The sequence below is a fragment of the Ochotona princeps genome, chromosome 1, assembly GCF_030435755.1.
Source record: "Ochotona princeps isolate mOchPri1 chromosome 1, mOchPri1.hap1, whole genome shotgun sequence".
Lineage (NCBI taxonomy): Eukaryota > Metazoa > Chordata > Mammalia > Lagomorpha > Ochotonidae > Ochotona > Ochotona princeps.
In genome coordinates, this window is record NC_080832.1 from 30,837,709 (window position 1) to 30,857,784 (window position 20,076).

Below are 20,076 nucleotides of genomic sequence, written 5' to 3' on the forward strand. Positions count from 1 at the left end.
TTTGGGCCATTCTCTACTGCTTTCCCAGGCCACAAGCAGGGAGCTGGATGGGAAGTGGGGCAGCTGGGATTAGAGCCAGCACCCATATGGGATTCCAGTGCATGCAAGGCGAGGACTAGCTGCTAGTGCACCGCACAGGGCCCCTGTGGTGTATTTTTGATTCACCTCCACCATCCTGCTGAGGTTTGTCTGCTCTGCCTGGCTTGGTCCAGATACCTTGTCAGTTCAACCCAACCTTGGTCAATCTCCAGCAAAGTCCACAAATGGACTAGATTCAATGTTTAACTGAACGTAGGGTTGGGTGGGTCTAACGATGACATGATATTAGTGGTCAGCTTCATGACTAAATTGTCAACCAGTTTGGTTCATATTTGTAACTCTCTTCAAAATATCATCAGGGGCTTTCATGTACTTTGGTCTCTCAGAATAACCTCTGAATACTGAAGGAGCAGGTGGGGTTACCTGAAGCTTTAGATGAGAAGCAGAGGTGAACAGAAAGTGGAAAAGGAAAGCTTAATAATGAGTGAAATGTTGTGATTTGATATTTCAGTTAATTTACTTATTTTTAGACAAAGAAAGGTCTTGACCGCTTGCTTTGTTCCAAATGTCTGCAGCAGCACACAGAGGGCTGAGCCAAAGCCAGGAGCTGAGAACTCAGTTCAGGACCTCCATACAGGAGCCAGGAATCTGAGTAGCTGAACCTTCACCTCCCAAGTAGACCCAGTGGAAAACAGACCTGAAATGCAAACCGAGACAGATCAATAGAGAACATCGATATCCTAAGTAACATCGTTACTGTTGCTCTGAACATGTACCTTATAGTTGAAATTTAAAGAAATTTAAAGTTGACCTTATCAATAGTATGTGTTTCTTAATCCCAATAACTTCTGATTGTGCCTTAGGCTGCAGCATTTTGTCTCTCGAAAGTGGTCAGGTACAATATATTCATAACATGCTAAAACAAACGCCCAGTAGCTGGCACCTTGTATGTTAACACACATGTTTATGTTTTCCCCTCTATACATAACCCGTGAATGTTCTGCTTCTAGATCGCTGAACGGTGGCATGATCACTTCCTCCTTTCTGACATGTGTGGCCATTTTTGCCCTCATCACTCTGCATGTTGGTGCTCTGGATACTTTTACAGCTGCAGTGTATGAACATGCCGTCATTTTACCCAAGGAAACAGAAACCCCTATTTCTCAGGATGATGCCTTGCTTCTCATGAACAAGAATATGAATGTTCTAGAGAGCGCGGTTAAGGAGGCGGCAAAGATGGTATTTGTTAATTTCTACCAATCAGAGTTTATGAGAGGTCATGAGTGCCTGTGACAGATTGAAGGGTTAAATTATCTCTGATTCTGATCTGCCTTATTGTGAACAGAATGCTCAAATCATTGTGACTCCAGAAGATGCACTTTATGGATGGAGATTTACTAGAGAAATAATTTTCCCTTATCTGGAAGAGATCCCAGATCCCCAGGTGAACTGGATTCCATGTCAAGACCCTCACAGGTATTTCAGCTGTCCTAGTTACCCTCAAGAGTTGTACTTTAAAAAAAAGTCCACATTCATCAAAGCAAAATGATTGATGTTCAATTTCATACATAATGGTGTATGTTATGCTTGTATTTATCATGACATTTGTTAGATTTTAAAAAACATATTTAGATATCATTTGGATGTTGGCACTACTGCATAGTTGGCTAAGCTGCCTTCTACAATACCAGCATCCCATACGGGCAAGAATTCCAGTCCTGGCTGTTGTACTTCCAATCAAGTTGTTGCTAATGTTGTTGGAATAGCAGTGAAAGATGATCCAACACTTGAGTTCCTAAACCCGTGGAAGAAACTCAGATGATGCTTCTGGTCCCTGGTTTCTGGCTGGCCCAGTCCTGGCAGTTGTGGCCATCCGGGGAATGAACCAGCGGATAGAAAATGTCCCTCTCTTTGTCTCTTTCTGTATCTATGACTTCCAAGTAAATAAATAAATAAATCTTAAAAAAAAATAGATATCATTTGACAATATTTTCTTTTAAGGCCTATTTATTTATCATTATTTGAAAAGAAGAACCACAGAGAGAGAGAGAAAAAAAAAAGGTATAGAGATATTCCATCTGTTGGTTCACTCCCCTAGTGATTAGGGCTGTTTAGATTAAATTCCAGAGCCTAGGACTCAACCTGAGTATCTCCCGTGGAATATAGGGAACCAAGTACTTTGACTATCAACTGTTGTCTTTGAAGGTGTGCATTAGCAAGGAGCTGGGTTGGAAGTGGAGCCAGCACTTGAGTGCAGGCATTCCATTGAGCGAAGCAGGTCTCTGAAGCATTCTCTTAACCATTGTATCAAATCATTGTTCCCATTTATGACAGAATGTTATTAAATTTGTATACAATATATAAACAAAGTATTCATCAGGAAAATTAATGGAAAAGAAGCTCATGAATATACATGACTATCTGAAATAAACAATATGTTAGGAAAACATCCCAATGTCTCTGTTGAAGGAACACTATTTCAGTTCTTTTTTTTTTTAAAGATTCATTTATTTTTATTGGAAAAGTAGATTTACAGAGAAAAGGAGAGACACAGAGAAAAAATATCTTCCATCCACTGGTTCAGTCCCCAAATGGCCACAATGTCTGGAGTTGGGCCTATGCAAAGCCAGGAACCACAAAACTCCTTCTGGGTCTCCCATGTGGATGAAGAGTCAAAAGACATTGGGCCATTCTTGGGAAGCTGGGAGCTAGATCAAAAGCAGAGCAGCTGGGACAAGAAACATCATCCATGTGGGATGCCGGTGCTTGGAGGTGGAGGATTATCCAGTTGAGCCAATGTGCTGCCCACGAAATATTTTTGTTTTATTGTCTCCTTATTATGGCAAAAAGCCCTCACTCTATACTTTCTAGTGGAACATAAGACATTATGCTGTGAAACCGCTTCTTCTAGGATCATGGAGCTAATTTTTCTGGAAAAACTTATTTGAAATTCCTCCATTATAAATAAATAGATTATTATAGTATATGATAATAATAATGTAATAATATAGTATAATATATGTATAATGCGTGTAAGCACTATGTATATTTTGCCTTGAAGATGATTCATTTATATAGAGATTGTACACTTAAGGATAATAAGTTGCTCACTTGCATTACTTCACCTTTTCCCTCACTCTTCTACTTCAAATTAAGCAAAAATATTTCTCTGTTATGTTATTGATGGAAGAGTATGAATCCTGCACTGTCTCAGATATCTTAATGATTCTATGTAGGGTATCAGGACATGTGTTTACATGGACTAAATATGTTGATCACCCCAAGAGAAGCCTGTCTAGGTACATGATGGTGGGCATTTCTATCTCCCCATCCTTCCTGTTCTTAGCTCATGCTGTTCATGATGTTTTTAGTAAAATTTCTGTTAGGTAAAAACAGAGACCAATAGCTGAATAAGTACTTTGAAAGTGTTTTTCGTCTCACAGCAGGGTGAAAGATCATTGCAGCTACTGAAACTTATGATGGTTGTTTGTGTGGGAGCATTGGGAGAAGGCTTATTTCACATTGTTTGGAAACATCTTTCTTATAGCTAATTTTATGTATATAAAGTGAGCAAATTTCACAATAAGTTAGAAAAAATGTTTACAATGACATAATTTTGATTTCACTTTGCAATCACAGGATTAAGTCTCTGCTAGGTAAAGATTCCAACACATAGTGAGTAGAACAACCCTACTATTCCTCAAGAGAAAAGACAGAGGCTTTAAACAATAATCAAATATCAAAATGCTAATCTTACCCATGTAGATTACATTTTTTGGTATTCTAAGTATTAGTCTAAGTATTACAGGTCAGGGTGGTATTTGTCTTTTTGGGACTGGCTTGTTTCACTAAGCATTGTGATTTCCAATTGCATCAATTTCATTGCAAAAGACAAGATTGCATATTTTATTTATGCCCAACTAATATTCCATAGTGTGTATATACATATCACATTTTTTCTAGTCATCAGCTGATGGGCATCTGGGTTGATCCAATGTCATAGCTATTGTGAATTGAACAGCCATAAGCCTGTGTTTACAAATCTTTCTCATATGCTGATTTACTTTGGTTTAGGTAAATTCCCAGGAGTGGGATGCCAAGACAAGGCCTAGATTTGTTTTTCAGATTTCTCAGTAATGTCCATAATGTCCATAATGCTTGTATCTAGTTTGCATTCCCACCAGTGGTGGATTAGGGTATCTTTTCCTCCATCTCTCACCAGTATTTATTATTATTATTGTTATTGTTATTACTATTATTATTATTGGATTATAGCCATTCTAACTGAGGTGAGAGGAAACATCGTATTTTTTAAATTGCATTTCTCTGATGTCTAGTGGTCATCAACATCTTTTCTTTCTTTCTTTTTTTTACTATCGCAAACACAGGTGGGTACAGTTCTACAGCTATGTGAAGCTAAACCCTGTTGTGCCAATTTATTTTGTCACATTTACATTTTATTATTAGTGTTATTATTATTAACATCATTTTATGACACAGTTCCATAGGCTCCTGTTATTTCCCTTATCCCAGCCCCAATTCCCCGTCCCACCTAGTTCCTCTATATCATTACTACAGTATAGTTCTTCATGCTAGGTCATACGTCCATCATTGCGAGCATGGACAATGGCAGAGAGTCCAGCATCCTATTGTCAAGATATAGTGAACAGCTTCATTATAAGTCCATCTTTGGAAGCAGAAATGCATACTACACTGTATCCTCACATCTGGATATGTTTGTCTCCATTTCACAGCTGTTGTACATCCCTTAAATAAAAAGTCATAATACAAAATCAACAATAGAAAGAAAAATAGAAATTTACAATGCCATGAAGTTAAATAACATGTTACTAGATATGAAAGTCTCCATTACACAGCTACAATACATCACCTTAAATGAAAAGCCACAAAACAGAATCAACATCAGGGAGAAAAACGAAATTAACAACACCAAGTAGTTAAATAACATGCTGCTAAATGACTAATGTGTACCTGAAGAAATGAAAATCAAGAACCTTCTTGAAGAAAATGATGCTACTGTATGATCTATGAGTCATTGAAGAATTTAATCAGAAGAAAGTGTTTTGAAGAGATGAAACAGCAAACAGCAAAACCCATGCAATATAGTTTCCACTGATTTTTGTTGGTGAAATGTGTCTCTTTTAGACAAAAAATAGATGGGTTTTGTTTTTTAATCCAGTGTACTAATCTATGATGTTTGATTAAGCTTAGGCCATTTACATTCAGAATTTAATATGTATGGTTGGTACTTTGGTCCTGCCATTTTATGAATGGGTTGTTCATTGGTTTAGTCTTCTTTTGTCATTTTACTGGAACGTTCTTTCCATTTGCCTTGGTTTTGTTTAGTGCTATTCCTCTTCTTTGTCAAGAGAATATCTTGAAGTATCATTTGTAGGGCAGGTTTAGAAGAGGCAAATTTTTTTAACTTTTCTTTACTGTGGAAGATTTTTATTTCATTTTCAAAGACAAAAGAATGCTTTGCTGGATATGTTATCCTAGGCCAACAATTTCTTTCTTTTAGAATCTGGAATATGTCACTCCATTCTCTTCTGGCCTGTAGAGTTTCCTGTGAGAGATCTCCTGTGAGTTTAATTGGCATTCCTTTATATGTCAATTGATTTTTTTCACATGCACATTTAAAGATCTTTTCCTTATGTTCAATTGAAGAGCTTGAAGATCATGTGTCTTGGTGAAGATCACTTTTGATCAAGCCTGTTGGGAGTTCTGTGCCCCTCCTGCATCTTGTTTCCCAATTCTTTCTCTAGATTAGGGAAATTTTTCTTTATTATTTCATTATGTATATATGCAAAACCAGTTTCTCTTTCTACACCTTCTGGGATTCCCATAACTTTTACGTTAGGCCTCTTAATAGTGTCTTTCGATTCTTGAATACTTTTTTTTTGCCTGATCCAGCTCTGCTTCCAGCTTTTTGTTTGCTTCCCCTGGTGACAGGAAATACCTTCCAATTCTGAGATTCTTTCTTCTGCATGCTTCATTCTGTTTTGGAGACACTCCATTGTACTTTTAATTTGCTCTACTGTGTTCTTAATTTCTGATATACCAACCTTGATTTGCTTTATTGCTGTTATTGCTTGTGTAAAATATTCCTTAAATTCTTTGAACTCTTGTATGTGCTTCTCATTGTTGATCAGAAGCTTTAAAATGAGTTTTCTGAATTCTGTGTGCTCCATTTTCTTGATGTCTTCCTCAGTTAACTCTGAGGTTGGCATAGGGTTTTGCTCCTTTGCAGGGGAGTTTTCAGTAATATTCATTGTGCTTTTGTCTCTGTTTTTGCTTTTGGTCATTGTATTTCTGGTAAGCGGAGTCTTATCCTTGGAGCAGGTTTCTCAGCTGTGTCACCCACAGGTCTACAGTTTGATTTTACTTATTGTGGTTGGTACACAACTCTTTGCTTGCAGCTAATTGTGTCACTCCCTCCATCAAGTTGCAGGTCTGGGTTCTTCTTTTTTTTTTTTTTTAATATTTATTTATTTTATTACAAAGTCAGATATACAGAGAGGAGGAGAGACAGAGAGGAAGATCTTCCGTCCAATGATTCACTCCCCAAGTGAGCCGCAATGGCCAGTGCTGCCCCAATCTGAAGCTGGGAACCAGGAACCTCCTCCAGGTCTCCCACAAGGGTGCAGGGTCCCAAAGCTTTGGGCTGTCCTCAACTGCTTTCCCAGGCCACAAGCAGGGAGCTGGATGGGAAGTGGAGCTGACAGGATTTGAACCAGCACCCATATGGGATCCCAGGGCGTTCAATGTGAGGACTTTATCCACTAGGCCACGCCGCCGGGCCCCAGGTCTGGGTTCTTATGTTAGATTTCCAGCATGGTCTCAGTAGCCCCAACTCCTGGCTCACCAAATTCCACTTCCTGTGATACCATGCTGAGGCCTCACTGTTGTCTATACAACCTTTCTCCCACTTTCAGTTGGTTAGGTCCCAGGATTCAGGAGACACCACGTGTCCTATACAGCTAGGTTGTCGGTGGTGCTGATCTTGCTGGAACCTGTTGGCCGTTAGGTCTGGGTGCCACATGGACCTATTTTGAGCTGTACAATGCCACAGTCGGCATTATTTTCCCTCGGGACCAGTGCAATCCATGGAACTCAGTGAGTTCTCACAAGCTTAGCACATGCACAGTTCACTGTTTTCTCCTGCAGTCCTATAGCTATTGCCACAGTGTACAAAATGGCACCTGATGTGTCCCTACTGGAGTTATTGATCTGCTGGCCATCAGGTCTTAAGGCTACCCAGACCTGTCTTGGGTGGAACCTGCAGAATGCCACGTTGATGCAGTTCACTGAGTCAGAAAAGAGTTTGCTCCCAGCTCAGCGTATGCTCACTCCTTCCCCTTACCTTTTCCTCCTTAAGCGAAATGGTGCCCAATTTGGCTTTAGGGGGCAGACTGAGCTGTAAAATCCACGCTGTTTCTGCACTGTCTTTCAGGGATCTGCTGCTCTGTCTCTGCTCCTGGTCAAATCAAATAGACCAGCCAGATGGATAGTTCTTTCTCTGGGGTTACCTAACAAGCTCCCAGTGAAAGTCTCTTCCCACCTGGTAGCTGGTGGAGTTCTGGCTGCTGGTGGAGTTGAGATCACCATTAGCTGAATGCCCCTGGAGTACCAGTCACTGCAACACCACACCGTTGTGTTTGTCAGTCTCCAGGTACCCCTCTGCTATTGTTCTGTCCTCTCCTATTTCCTGGAATGTGTCCCCTTGCTTCATCCTGATTACATATTTCTCCATCTGTTTAAATATGACCTTACCCTATTCCACCATCTTCATGAACATCTTTTCATGTGGCTATTGTCCGTTTACACTTCATCCTTTGAAATTTGCTTGTTCATGTCATTGGTCCATTTCTTAATGGGATTGTTTGCTTTTTGTTGTTGAGTTTACTGAGCTCTTTATAGATCCTGGATATTAATCCTCTGTAGATGCATAGTTTGCAGACATTTTCTTTCATTCTTTTGGTTGCTCCTTCAGTTTGTTGACAATTTCCATTGCAGTGCGGAAGCTTCTTAGCTAGATGTGATCTCATTTATTTTTGTATAAATTGCCTGTGATTCTCATTTTTTTCCCCCAAAAGTCATTGACTACACCTATGTGTGGCATTGTTTTCCTGATTCATAAACATATTTTCAAGATCCAAGAATGGAGGATGCAAGCTGAGAGAAAGTGAGCCAGCATCATCACCCACCTTAGGTATAGTTATTTCAAGAGGAGGAATCAGACTCCATCATGGATACAGGGAGCACTGAAGGAATAGCCAGTCTGGGGGTGGAACTCAGAAACTGAACTTTGTGCGTCTTATGTTTATGGCTCTATGCAGGCATCCAGGTGCACATGTCCATCTGACTGTCAGATACATAAGTCTGATTTGGATATAGAAAATCAAGAGCTAGCATACAGATAATTCTTAATATCATGATGAATTAATTTATGAAATTCATTTGAGAAAAAAAGATAAGTGTAGAGCTTGAATCATAAAAAAAAATTCCAGTGTTGAGACACAGGGAATGTAAGGAATAGGTGGCAAAGCAGACGGAGAATAGTAGCCAATGAGTCAGAAAATGAGACGGTGAATGCAGCAAGAGAGTCTAATGTTTCCAGTAGCAGAATACCTGCTTCACCTGCCTCAAGTACATCAAGTATAAAGACACCAACTATGATATAGAGGATGTTTCTGCCACTAATGGGAATTGTAATGGTTGAATTGAAAATCTAATGGAGTGTTTCAAAAAATATTAGGAGAGCAAGAGTTGTGGACTGTAAAATGGACAATTCTTTTAAGCTGTTTTTCAGTAAAGACAATTGAGATTTACCACAATATTTGGAAGGGTGAGTTGGGTCCAGAAAGACTTAATTTTCTTTGAAAGGTGGAGATAAGCATATTTCATGCTGTTGGAATGAACCAGGAGAGAGCAAATCATTGCTAGGTAATAAAGGGATTGACTCATGAATTTGAAAATCATAGATACCCTGTAAAAATATTCATCAGTTTAAAAAGTATTCATCCATTTAAGCATGACTTGGGCTTTTCTTGTACACATTGACAAGTAGCTTTTTATGATGACTGCAGTCATGATTAGGCCTTTATGTTGTTACAGTCTCTGCATAAAATAACTGAAATACTTTGAAAGAACTGAAACGTTTTCACTGAAATTTCATTTAGATTCGGTCACACACCAGTACAAACAAGACTCAGCTGCCTGGCCAAGAACAACTCCATCTATGTATTGGCAAATATCGGGGATAAGAAACCATGTAATTCTCAAAGCTCCACATGTCCTCGTAATGGCTATTATCAATACAACACCAATGTGGTGTATGATTCAGAAGGAAAACTGGTGGCTCGTTATCACAAGGTAAGAGAGGTGGCCCCATACCACACAGTCAGCTTTAAGAGTGATCAAAGTTGTGTTTAGGAGTTTGGACTTTATTTTCTATGTGAAGTATAATATAATGTTACCAAGACTATGTATACAATCTTGCCATAGATTTTTAAGAAAAATGAGTGATGAAAAACATTGTTTAATTTAAAAGTAACCTTGAAAAATGTAAGAGGAAACCTGTTAGAAAAGGGAGGAAACCTGTTAGAAAAACGTCTTAAAGGGTTATGTTTTTTTTCCTGAATATAAGGGTAACTTTAATATTGAGCTAAAAGATGCTAATACAACTTTAATATGGATCTTTGTAACATTTAAATGGTGTAAAGATATTTCAAAATTCCATCATTTGGTTTCATGTAAGTTAATTTTCTATCAAACTACAAAATATACCTTTTGTGGATTTGAGGTCAAGCCATAGCACTTTTATTTTAAATTTTAAATTAAAAAAAGAGTAAAATAGCACTTATGTCATAATGTCGTCCTGAATTAGGTGTAGAGAGATGATGGGATGTATAGTATGCAGGCAGTTTTTACTGTTTCTTTGCTCCCCACAGTTTTCCAAGCATATTTCGTAGCTGTCTCAGAGGTGGTTTTTTTTTTGTTTTTTTTTTGAGTAGAGAAAATTATCTTCTGGAATTGTCTACTAGAATATAAAAGTTAATTAAGAGAAATGACATTAAATTTGTGATTTTTAAATAATTTAGATCATGACTCCCCACTAGAAATATGTTTTGAAAACATTAAAAAATTCTATACAGGAAACAGATTTCTTCTGTTTCATAGACACAGTTTTCATTATTATCATGAATCCTCAGTGTATGCATGTTGACTTTTATATTTAACAATAAATACAGTGTTTATGATAGTTTCATCATAATGGGGTTGTTGTAGCTGCTCAATCCTCAAACAAATCTATAATAACTGCAACATGTTCCAGTTGATGCTGCAATAGTTTTGTCTGGACCCACTCTCCTTACCGTAGTGCGTCCCACAACAGCACACGTGCAGTGTTTTATACAAGGCTGATCATACAAGGTTTATACAGAGTTCAATACAGAATTCATTTCCTGGACAACTCATTCCCAGTTACTAGATGTTTATTGGGCTGATGCGACCCCAGTTAATTAAAAGTTAAAAGTTTTTGGTATAAGGAGGGAGTTAATCACAGAACCTCCTAGTACAGGGGGTCCACTCCTTTAGTGATTAATATCTCATTGTGTGGGCCCTTTTAACTAACTCTATTCACAAAAGCATTTTACAGAAGCAAGAGCAAAGCAAGTTAAATCACATTGTTCCTGTCCTAGTTATGACCTATTTCCTTAATATAATGACGAACTTGAACAATAGCGACTCCATGTTGGTTTTATTTTTACCTTTGCATACCTTAAAAAATAATGAGGTTACATTATCTTTACTTTTACTTTTCACTTCTACATTTCACTTTTTCACACATAAATAAACTTTAATTCTGTTTTTCACACATAAATAAACCTCAATTTTGCCGGAAAAGGCATTTCATACTATGAATAGGAAGGTTAAGCATTGCTCTTTTTTGTTTGGGAGGCTGCGTTTATATTATTAGTATGGATTTATTTGCAAGAATTTTTAAAAGCTATGATTTTGTTCTGTAAGGGCTGAGTTAGTTAACAGCAGTTGTGTCGTTGGTCAGTCAACTTCCACAGCCCTAGGTAAAGTACAGGTGATACAATACACACAAAGTGAGGATCTTGCTTTTAGAAACTTGTGGCCGTTTTGGTTAAACTGGGAGCTCTAATTCTTCCGTCAGCATACCTCAAGGATTGCATATGGTTTCTGACAAGTGGATGTAGTAATAGTACTTTTGACAGTCTGTTCTTAAGACATTGGTGCAGCCGGTTAAGGTGAGTGTCGCTGAGCCCAGAACCAGAAATCTAGACCAAGTTTGGAGCCTCTCCCCAACCCTTGTAGTCTGTCCTCATGGACTCTCACCTCGCTGATCAGTGATCCCGACTAACTGGCGCCTCTCTTTGCCTTTGCCATGTCTGATGAAAAAAGTGGTTCAGCAGTTCTGGCTGGAGGCCGGCCTCAGCCACCTGGAGGTGCCCCACACAGCTGCAGACTGCAATTTTGTCTGCACAATGCTCAATATAACCCCGTGCTGACTGGAGTATCTTCGAGCAAAAATCCCTTCAAACCCCAGAAAGCCTGCTCCTTTCTGTAGTCAAGTTAATCTATCAAAGGGTTCCTGGACCACTTCTCTTTATAACCAGTGAATACTCATTCAAGAGATCTAGACTTGTAGCCTGTACAAAAGCTTCCCTTAACACATGTGCCATAATATACAAACCCGTATATTTGTTAATCCTTAACATCTCTCTCTCTGTAGTTTCATGATTTTCTATTTCACAATGGTAATTATTTATATAGACCGACAGTAGGAAATAAAATTAAAAAAGTATAAAGATATTAGTACAGTTCAATTTCTTAAAATTTTTTTTAGATATAAATATAAATCTAAATTGCAGAACTTTTGATTGTTTACCCTGTTTTTTCTTATTAGCATAGATCAGTTGGAAAGAATCAGGAAGAATTTGAATTTACTTGGAAGGAATCAGGAATAATTTAACAGAACTTTTTCCCCTCAGTAATAATTTCAAAAGCTGGTGCACAAAAGAGAGCACCTGAGATTATTTTGAATGGGAATACCAAGAGGGAGGTGGCATGTGCTTCACGTGCATTTGTCATGTTTCTAGAAATTCAGGAATCAATGAAAAGCGGCCCATATCTTTGGCTTTCATGAATTTCATAGCCTTTGAAACTTATGGGGAGAGACTCAGAAAGGTGTGAAGGACTGATGCTGTAGACAAATACTGCTGACTCTTCAACACTTCTTGTCAGCAATGTATTTGCCATTGATGGAGTAGCTTATTTCCTTGGAGACTTCTTGCTGTTGACCATCCCAAGTTTGTTACTATTTTATTCTCTGTATTTATTATACTACCACCTCTACTCTGAGCCTCAATTTGATGTCCTTGAGAAGCCGGAGTTGATAACTTTCAACACCACATTTGGAAGGTTCAGCATTTTCACATGCTTTGATATACTTTCCCATGATCCTGCTGTTACCTTGGTGAAAGAGTTCCATGTGGACACCGTACTGTTCCCATCAGCTTGGATGAATGTTCTGCCCCCCTTGACAGCAGTTGGATTCCATTCAGCTTGGGCAATGGGAATGAGAGTTAATCTTCTTGTGGCCAACATACACCATGTCAGCCAAAATATGACAGGTAATACATGGCCAAGTGAAGCCGGTGGCTTTATACTTCAAGCACATTGTAACTAATATTAATCTATTATCCAGCTTAACCTGTTGCTTTTCTGTTGAGACTCCTCACTATGTTTAAAATCCTTTTGCACAAAAAGATGAAAAATGAATGCTTTATTATAATATATGCGGTTGTGTGAAAGCCTTTATATGTATTATTTTATTTCATCATTTTAAGTCTGTATGATGGCGATTAACATCCCAATATACAGAATAGAAAATCAAGACATTTCAATGTCAAGTAATATACTATAGGTTATCCACATGACGAACTCAACAGACATGAGCTCTAAACCGGCCAAGGCTGATGTGCTGATCTAGAATCAATTGCCTAGCGATGTAGTCTGGCCAAATGGTTAAGGCAATGGACTAGAAAGTTAGAAGCAAATGGCTTAGACCAGCACAGTTTACAGTTACTGTTGATCAGGAATATGATAGTGATTGTATTTCTGGCTGTCTCAGCCAATAGAGTGAAATTGTTAGCTGGGCTTGCAGCCATCTGCTGGGTTGTCTTGGGCTGGAATTCTACCTCCAGAAGGCCTAGTCCTATGGCTCTAGGAAGGAGTGTTCAGTTTCTCAATGGTTGTTGGCCTGTCTCTTGCCATTTGCTTCTCTATAGGGCTGCAGGATGTAGTCTCCTGACATGGCAACTGACTTCATTAGTAGCAGGTGATGAAGGCAAAAGACAGAATGAATCATATACTGTTTATGACTCATCATCACCATCATCTCTATCACATTCTGTTCATCAGAAGGGAGTGTTTAAGTCCAGGCTACACTCAATGGAAGGAATTGGCTCTGCCTATTGGAGAGTTGAATGTTGAAGAATTTTCAACAGCGGTGTGGAATGGAAGAAAAATTTCTATTATGCTGTCCTCCCTGAGAGGAATTCCTGAATACAAAGATTTTACGTTTGGTTTACTTTTCTTCGGAGCTAACACAAATTGCCACTGTTTTAAATGCTGCTTGACATGAGACCATTGGAAAATTAAAAATTTTTTTTTCTATACACAGTAAGAAATGGGAAATATTAAGTGTTCAGTGGAACTAGAAGCCTGTATGTATTTTTGTCAGCCAACAAGATCACAAGATCACATACCTTGTCCTGCTGGGACATGCAATGTTTTGGTTTTTCTGTGTTGATGTTTTAATAAGATTTGTCTTCCATTTGCAGGAAGTGGCATCTATACACCAGACTCTCCCAAAGCGTACTATTATGACACAAAAAGAGAGTCGGGACATCTCCTTGTTTCTGAGTTGGATTCACATCCCCGAAACTCTCCTTCCTACCCAACAGCTGTGAATTGGAGTGCCTATGCTGTGACCATTGCACCATTCCCAGTACAGAAAAATACTTTCATAGGGTTTATTTCTCAAGATGGGTTCAATTTCACAGAACTTTTGGAAAATGATGGAAATATTACAGTTTGTCACAAAGAGCTTTGCTGTCATTTAAGCTACAGAATGCTAGAAAAAGAAAAGGATTGTTTATGTCCTAGGAGCCTTTACAGGACTTCACGGCCGAAGGAGGCGAGAATACTGCCAGGTAAACTCAGCTCAAGTGAAAGGGAGTGTTCTGGTGTTAGTAAATTCTAGGTTAACTTCTCATGTTTGTTCCAGGAAACTAAGTACTTTTTCTTGGCATGACTCCAGGCATTGGCACTGCCAGTTTCTCTCTCTGTCTCTCTCTCTCACACACTCAAACACACATACACAAGGACTCATAAAATAATTATAACTGAAACAAGTATATGATTAATTATGTACTTCTAAAGCAGATTATTAATCTAGCCATGAAAACATTTTATTCGATTGATAAACTTACATACAGATTTTGGTGAATTTCAAGTCCTCTGTTTCCAATGTGTCTGAGCACAAAAAAAATCTTAATTTGTAAAATCAACGATAATCAGAAGTGCCACAGTTATCTTAGTTTTTCTTGGAATTAGATGCCTTTATCTTTTAATTCTTTACCAAATTATGTGTTTTGCAAGCATTTTATACAGTTTTAGCTATGAATTTGTGTTTTCTTGTTGTATTCTATGCCTCACCTAACCAACAGGATGAAGAAAGGGAAGTAAGGTGCAAGAATCATCAATATTTTAATCATCCTTTCCATCTCAGTATCTGCACCTCCATAGGCTCAATGCCATCATCTGACACACTGAACTAACTGGTTAAGCCTAATTATAAAGTACTTTTGTTTTTTTCTCGATCTACTTACTATGCAGGAGGTGGATTGATTTGCAAATATTTTTCCATTTCCAGTAGGTAGACTATTGCAAGTAACATCTTCCAAAGTGTTTTATGGAGGAAGAAAATTAAACCTAGCTATGGTGAAAAGTAGGTCAACAACTTTCATGCCAGCAGCCATCAGAAAGCTGCAGACATGGCTCTGTGCAACCTTGCAGACATAGGCCTCAATAAGGTCATATGATGACCAAGAATGTGAGCAAGCTGAGGCACAGCCACTGCCCCAGCACCTCCTCAAGCACACCAGGTGCATGAGGGATGTGATCTGGGAGGTGTGCAGGTGTGCCCTGTATGAGCATTGTGCCCTAACCCGAACCCCTAACCCTAACCCTCAAGCTACTCAAGGCCTACCAGGACAGTTCAAGTTCATGAACAAAAGAATAGGGGACACATATCTGTGCCAAGAAGAGGAGGGAGGAGCTGAATGGCATCCTTGTGCCCATGAGAAATTCAGCCTCCAAGAAGGACTAAATTTCCCCAATTAAAAAAAAAAGTCAACAGTTGCAATGCAAGTAACTTATTAGATGTATACATCACTGTCTGCTGTATCTGTTTCACTCAGGTATGCACAATGCTGAAGTGCCAAACTACTAATCTGACTACATGTGGCAAGCCAGTAGAAACTGCCTCTACACGGTTTGAGATGTTCTCCCTCAGTGGCACCTTTGCAGCAGAGTATGTTTTCCCTGAAGTGCTATATTCTGAAATTCGTCTATCACCTGGAAAATTTGAAGTAAGATTTTAAAGAGTATTTATCTGATCTCAGAAATGAAATAGGTCAGGATAAGACAACTTTACAAGTTGAATTTTGCTATGTAACATAATCCCTTAAAACTTAATGTTTTGGGTGGCAGACAAGTGAACTATGGTTTGGATGCTGATTCCACATCAGAATTCCTGTGTTCAGTGCTCCCTGGCCCAGATTCCTGAGTCTACCTTCCTGCTGATCTAGACTCTGGGAGGCAGCAGTTGAAAACTCAAGTAGTTGAATTCTTGTTACTCACTTTGGGAAAACTGGATTGGTTCCCAGCTCCCAGCTTCAACCTGGTTCAGCCCTTTGATTTTGTGGACATTCATGCAGTGAAACAAGAGACAAAACAACATCCCAAATATGATATATTTAAACATTGACTACTTAGCCTTAATTTTGTGGATTGGCAATTTAAATTCAGTGGAACTAGGCATATTTAGTCACAGACAGGCTCAAGTAATATTGCCTGGGCTCACTGAATCTACCACTAATGGAAGGATTGCTTGGGACTGATTGATTTGTACTAGGCTTGTCTTGGATAGCTGGGGTGATGGGGGCATTCTCTCTTGGTGGTATCCCAGCTTTCAGTAAATTTAGACTTGTCCACCCGGGAGTTGAATGACACTAGCAGGCATTAAAACTAAAATTCACAGTGAGAAAATTCTTTGCAAATTTCCTCTTGCACCATGGTTTTAGATGCCTTAACAGCCACAGACTGTAGAGAAATAATGACTCAGATATCTTGAAGGGAGAAATTTAAAAATCATATTGCAGAAGGACCTGGATGAAGGTTGTAGCATTTTGTGGTCACCTTTTGAAATTTTTCACAACTAGTACTAGTGTTGACACTTCATTGGAAGAACACAATAGACCCAGAAATTCTGAGCTTAAGCCACCATTCATTGAAGAGTGTTTGCTTGTTGGTTTTTAATTACCTTTTGTCACATGTAGAGGCATACAGAAAATCAGATATTTAATTCAGAAATGATAGTGACTGTAGTGAAGCTGATATCAAAGTAGAATTATAAATATATGCTTCTGTATGATAGTACATGACATGTACATTGCATAGCTATACATATTCTACCAGTTTGGGGATTAATGTCTTCTCTGACTTGTGCCAGAGCTTCAGGAACTAGAGTGAAATCACTACATGTTTTATGTAAGGAAAATAGGATCTAAGGTAACTTATCTAAGACATTAAAGAAGACTGTAACTTGGTCAATTGTGTATTGTCATATGTATATGTCTATCTGTATCATCAGATTGGAGTATGTGAGTATCACTTTCATAAAGATATTTAGTTCTAAGAAAGCAACAGTTTAACACTGAGTGTAACCTAAGTTTGTGGAACCCAGAGAAAAGGAATTCTGATATACCCCAGAACCTAGTTAGTAGGGATACATGAGCCAACTGAGGCTGGAGTACAAACTTAAGTGACACTTATGGAAAATTATGGTGTGATCTGAGATGAGGAGGTTAGAGTGGAAACTGATGTCAGAGGTAGGTAGTTGGCAGAAATAAGTGTAGATGAGTTGAAAATATGTGAGATCTTTTCAAAGAAGTGAAGGAGGAGAAAGCAGTTCACACAGATCCTGGAGGAAGGCATGGTGTCTAGCTGTTTGAGTGTATTATATCGCACCACTTTGCCTTTTTAACTGAGTTCAATTTTTAAAGATGAAGATCAGCCTGTGAGAGCCTTGAGTGATCAGGTCAACTCTAAAATCACACAGAAATGCAGAAATCTTTGCTGGAATTAGGAGTGAAAGTCAGGCATCCTGATGTGGGACATAGGCATCTTAGTCCCAGTGGTTAAAAAAAAAAATAGACAAATAATCATAGAAAATTCTCTATGTTTTCAACTGTTTTCACTGGGGAAATTGCTGAACATTATTCTCCTGTTAACATGTTGTTCCTACAAAGACTAATAATACTAATTTTCAATGGCATGTACTCGCATGCTCACAATATCTTCTTGAACATTTCCGCATAATCACCAACCTCTGAATAAGCCCTCAGCAAAGATTTCCGCATTCCTAGAGGATTATACCAATACAGAGATTTCAACACTGCGGTTGTATGTCCTTTCTATACACACCCTTGGGTGTATACTGAATGAGTGGAGTGTTGTTGACCATGTCCACAATGTGGAACTCTCTGCCTTTAGTGTCTTGAGCAGTTCCAGCGTATTATCAGAAGCACTGTCAGATTCTGAACTCTACAACTAACTAGTTGCATGATAATGCGAATGTCATGTTAGCCTCTGAATGTACTGTGTATAGGAAAGAATATCTCTTCACTGTGTAATAATATCTCTTCACAGTGTAATAATGTGGAGGAAGACATTTTGTGAACACTGAATCACAATAATTACCTTCTAGAATATCTAGTTATTTTGTTTTCCTATTATAAACTACACATTTTGTCAATTTCTGTTTCTTTCCCATCCAAACTGAACTGCCCCAAACTGATGGGTTAATTTTTAAGACTTGTTCTATTGACTATTTATGTTTGCCTCTATTGCTGTGCAGTTTGCACACTCTACTCCCCTAAAGAGAATTCTGTGTGATTTTAGAGTTGACCTGATCACTCAAGGCTTTCACAGCTTCATCTTTCTCTGACCATGTGGTTTGTTCTCTTCTTTGCCAGCCTTCAACTCTAAACACTGGTGTGATATACATTTTTGAAAATGTTTATTTGTAAGGCAGGGAAATGATGAGTGATAGAAGTAGAAACAGTGATTTCCTACCTCCACAGTCATTCATCAAATGTCCATCATAGTTGCTGCTGGTCAGGAGTCCCAATCAATCAGGATTACTGAGGAAGAAAAGAAAAAGGTCTGATCTGTGGCACTTGTAAATTTCATCAGTTTCAAGAATGACTGATTAAGCTGCCAGATACCAAAGTTCTTGGGAATTCAATAGTCTGTTCTTAGGAGCCTTGTGTCCCTCTGGCTTTAGCACACCCTTTATCCTAAACAAACAAGAGTGACAAAATATCGCCTAGACCTGTACGTGCACTTCGTCTCAGAATGAGTCTTTGCTACTGTGGTCTCCATTTCTTGCAGTGTCTTCAGCCAGACTGAATCTCTTCTGGATCATGTTCCGCCCTGGGGTCAGTTCATATTTTCCTTCTGAGACCTCCTAAGCACTTATATTTTTAACTTTAATGTAGCAAAGTCCTGATTTTTCTCTCTGTATTCAGAATCTGCTGTTTCACCAACTAGCTTTAAATATTTTGAGGGAAAAAGTGTAATGTATACATCTTATGATTGGACTCAGTGAATCTTTGCTGCTGCTAATGTTGACTTTGTGTTACTGGTGACAATTGAAACTCAAATTTTGGGAACTCTGGAATTATTCTAGTCTTTATTACATTGAAGTAGCTATTCCCCACCAGTTCTGCTTGTTGCTTCCTTCCGAAGCAGGATCATTTAATTAACCATTATGAACAGGATGGTTTGAAAACCATTGTTCTCTGTGCCATGTGTATTGTAATAACACTGACCTTGCATTTATCATCTTTCCTTTAGGTTCTAAAAGATGGTCGTTTGGTAAATAAGAATGGAGTATCAGAGCCTATTCTAACAGGATCATTGTTTGGGAGGTGGTACGCAAAGGATTTACCTCACAAATCGTGTGGGAACAACAATTCAACAATATTTTACATGCCAGTCTTCACAATATTAATGATTGCATATTTACAAAATATTGTAATGGTGTAAGACATTTCTGTCTTGCTCAATTTTGCATCATACCTATTGCTAAATGTTTTTATTAAGTTTTCAAGTCTGCTAAGAAACTTTGAATGGCTACTTCAGTAGTATAGCCAAATAATTGCTAGGCACATACATTAAATATTTTTTAGTTCCATGATAATTGTGTCCCCAGTTTTGATATTCAGAAATATTGCATTGTAATATGTGGAAACAATATGGAATGTGAAGGCTGAGCCAGCCTTTGTGTTTAGCTTTGAGAGGAGCTTAGATGTTACTTATATGCAATATTGGGACATTAAAGATAATATTTTAAAGTTTTAGCAAACATACATCTATGTATATAGTCCCAATCACATAATCATCAAAGTTATATTTTCTTTTTTTCCCACATCATTATTATTGTTATTTTCTTTTCAGTATCTGGGGTGAGGGGAAAGAAAAATGGAGAAGCCTCCCACCCAACCTCCCACCTATCCCAGGGTCCCCAACGTAATGCACGCTCTGAGGGCACTGCCCAAGTGGGTTTGATATATTGTTCAACAGTTCTGAATTGCTACCAATCTCACCATTCCAAGCACGACGAAATCTCTC

The 20,076-nt window shown here is 38.4% G+C and overlaps 1 protein-coding gene across 1 annotated transcript; it reads left to right on the forward strand.

Moving 5' to 3' along the window:
* The first annotated feature begins 1,065 nt into the window (after positions 1–1,065).
* On the forward strand, positions 1,066–19,491 carry VNN2 (vanin 2). The gene is given in 8 exon segments (XM_004587242.3): positions 1,066–1,278; positions 1,385–1,515; positions 9,243–9,435; positions 12,437–12,725; positions 13,938–14,247; positions 14,249–14,309; positions 15,579–15,749; positions 19,300–19,491. Coding segments are annotated over 8 exon segments (1,560 nt in total).
* The last annotated feature ends 585 nt before the right edge of the window (positions 19,492–20,076 follow it).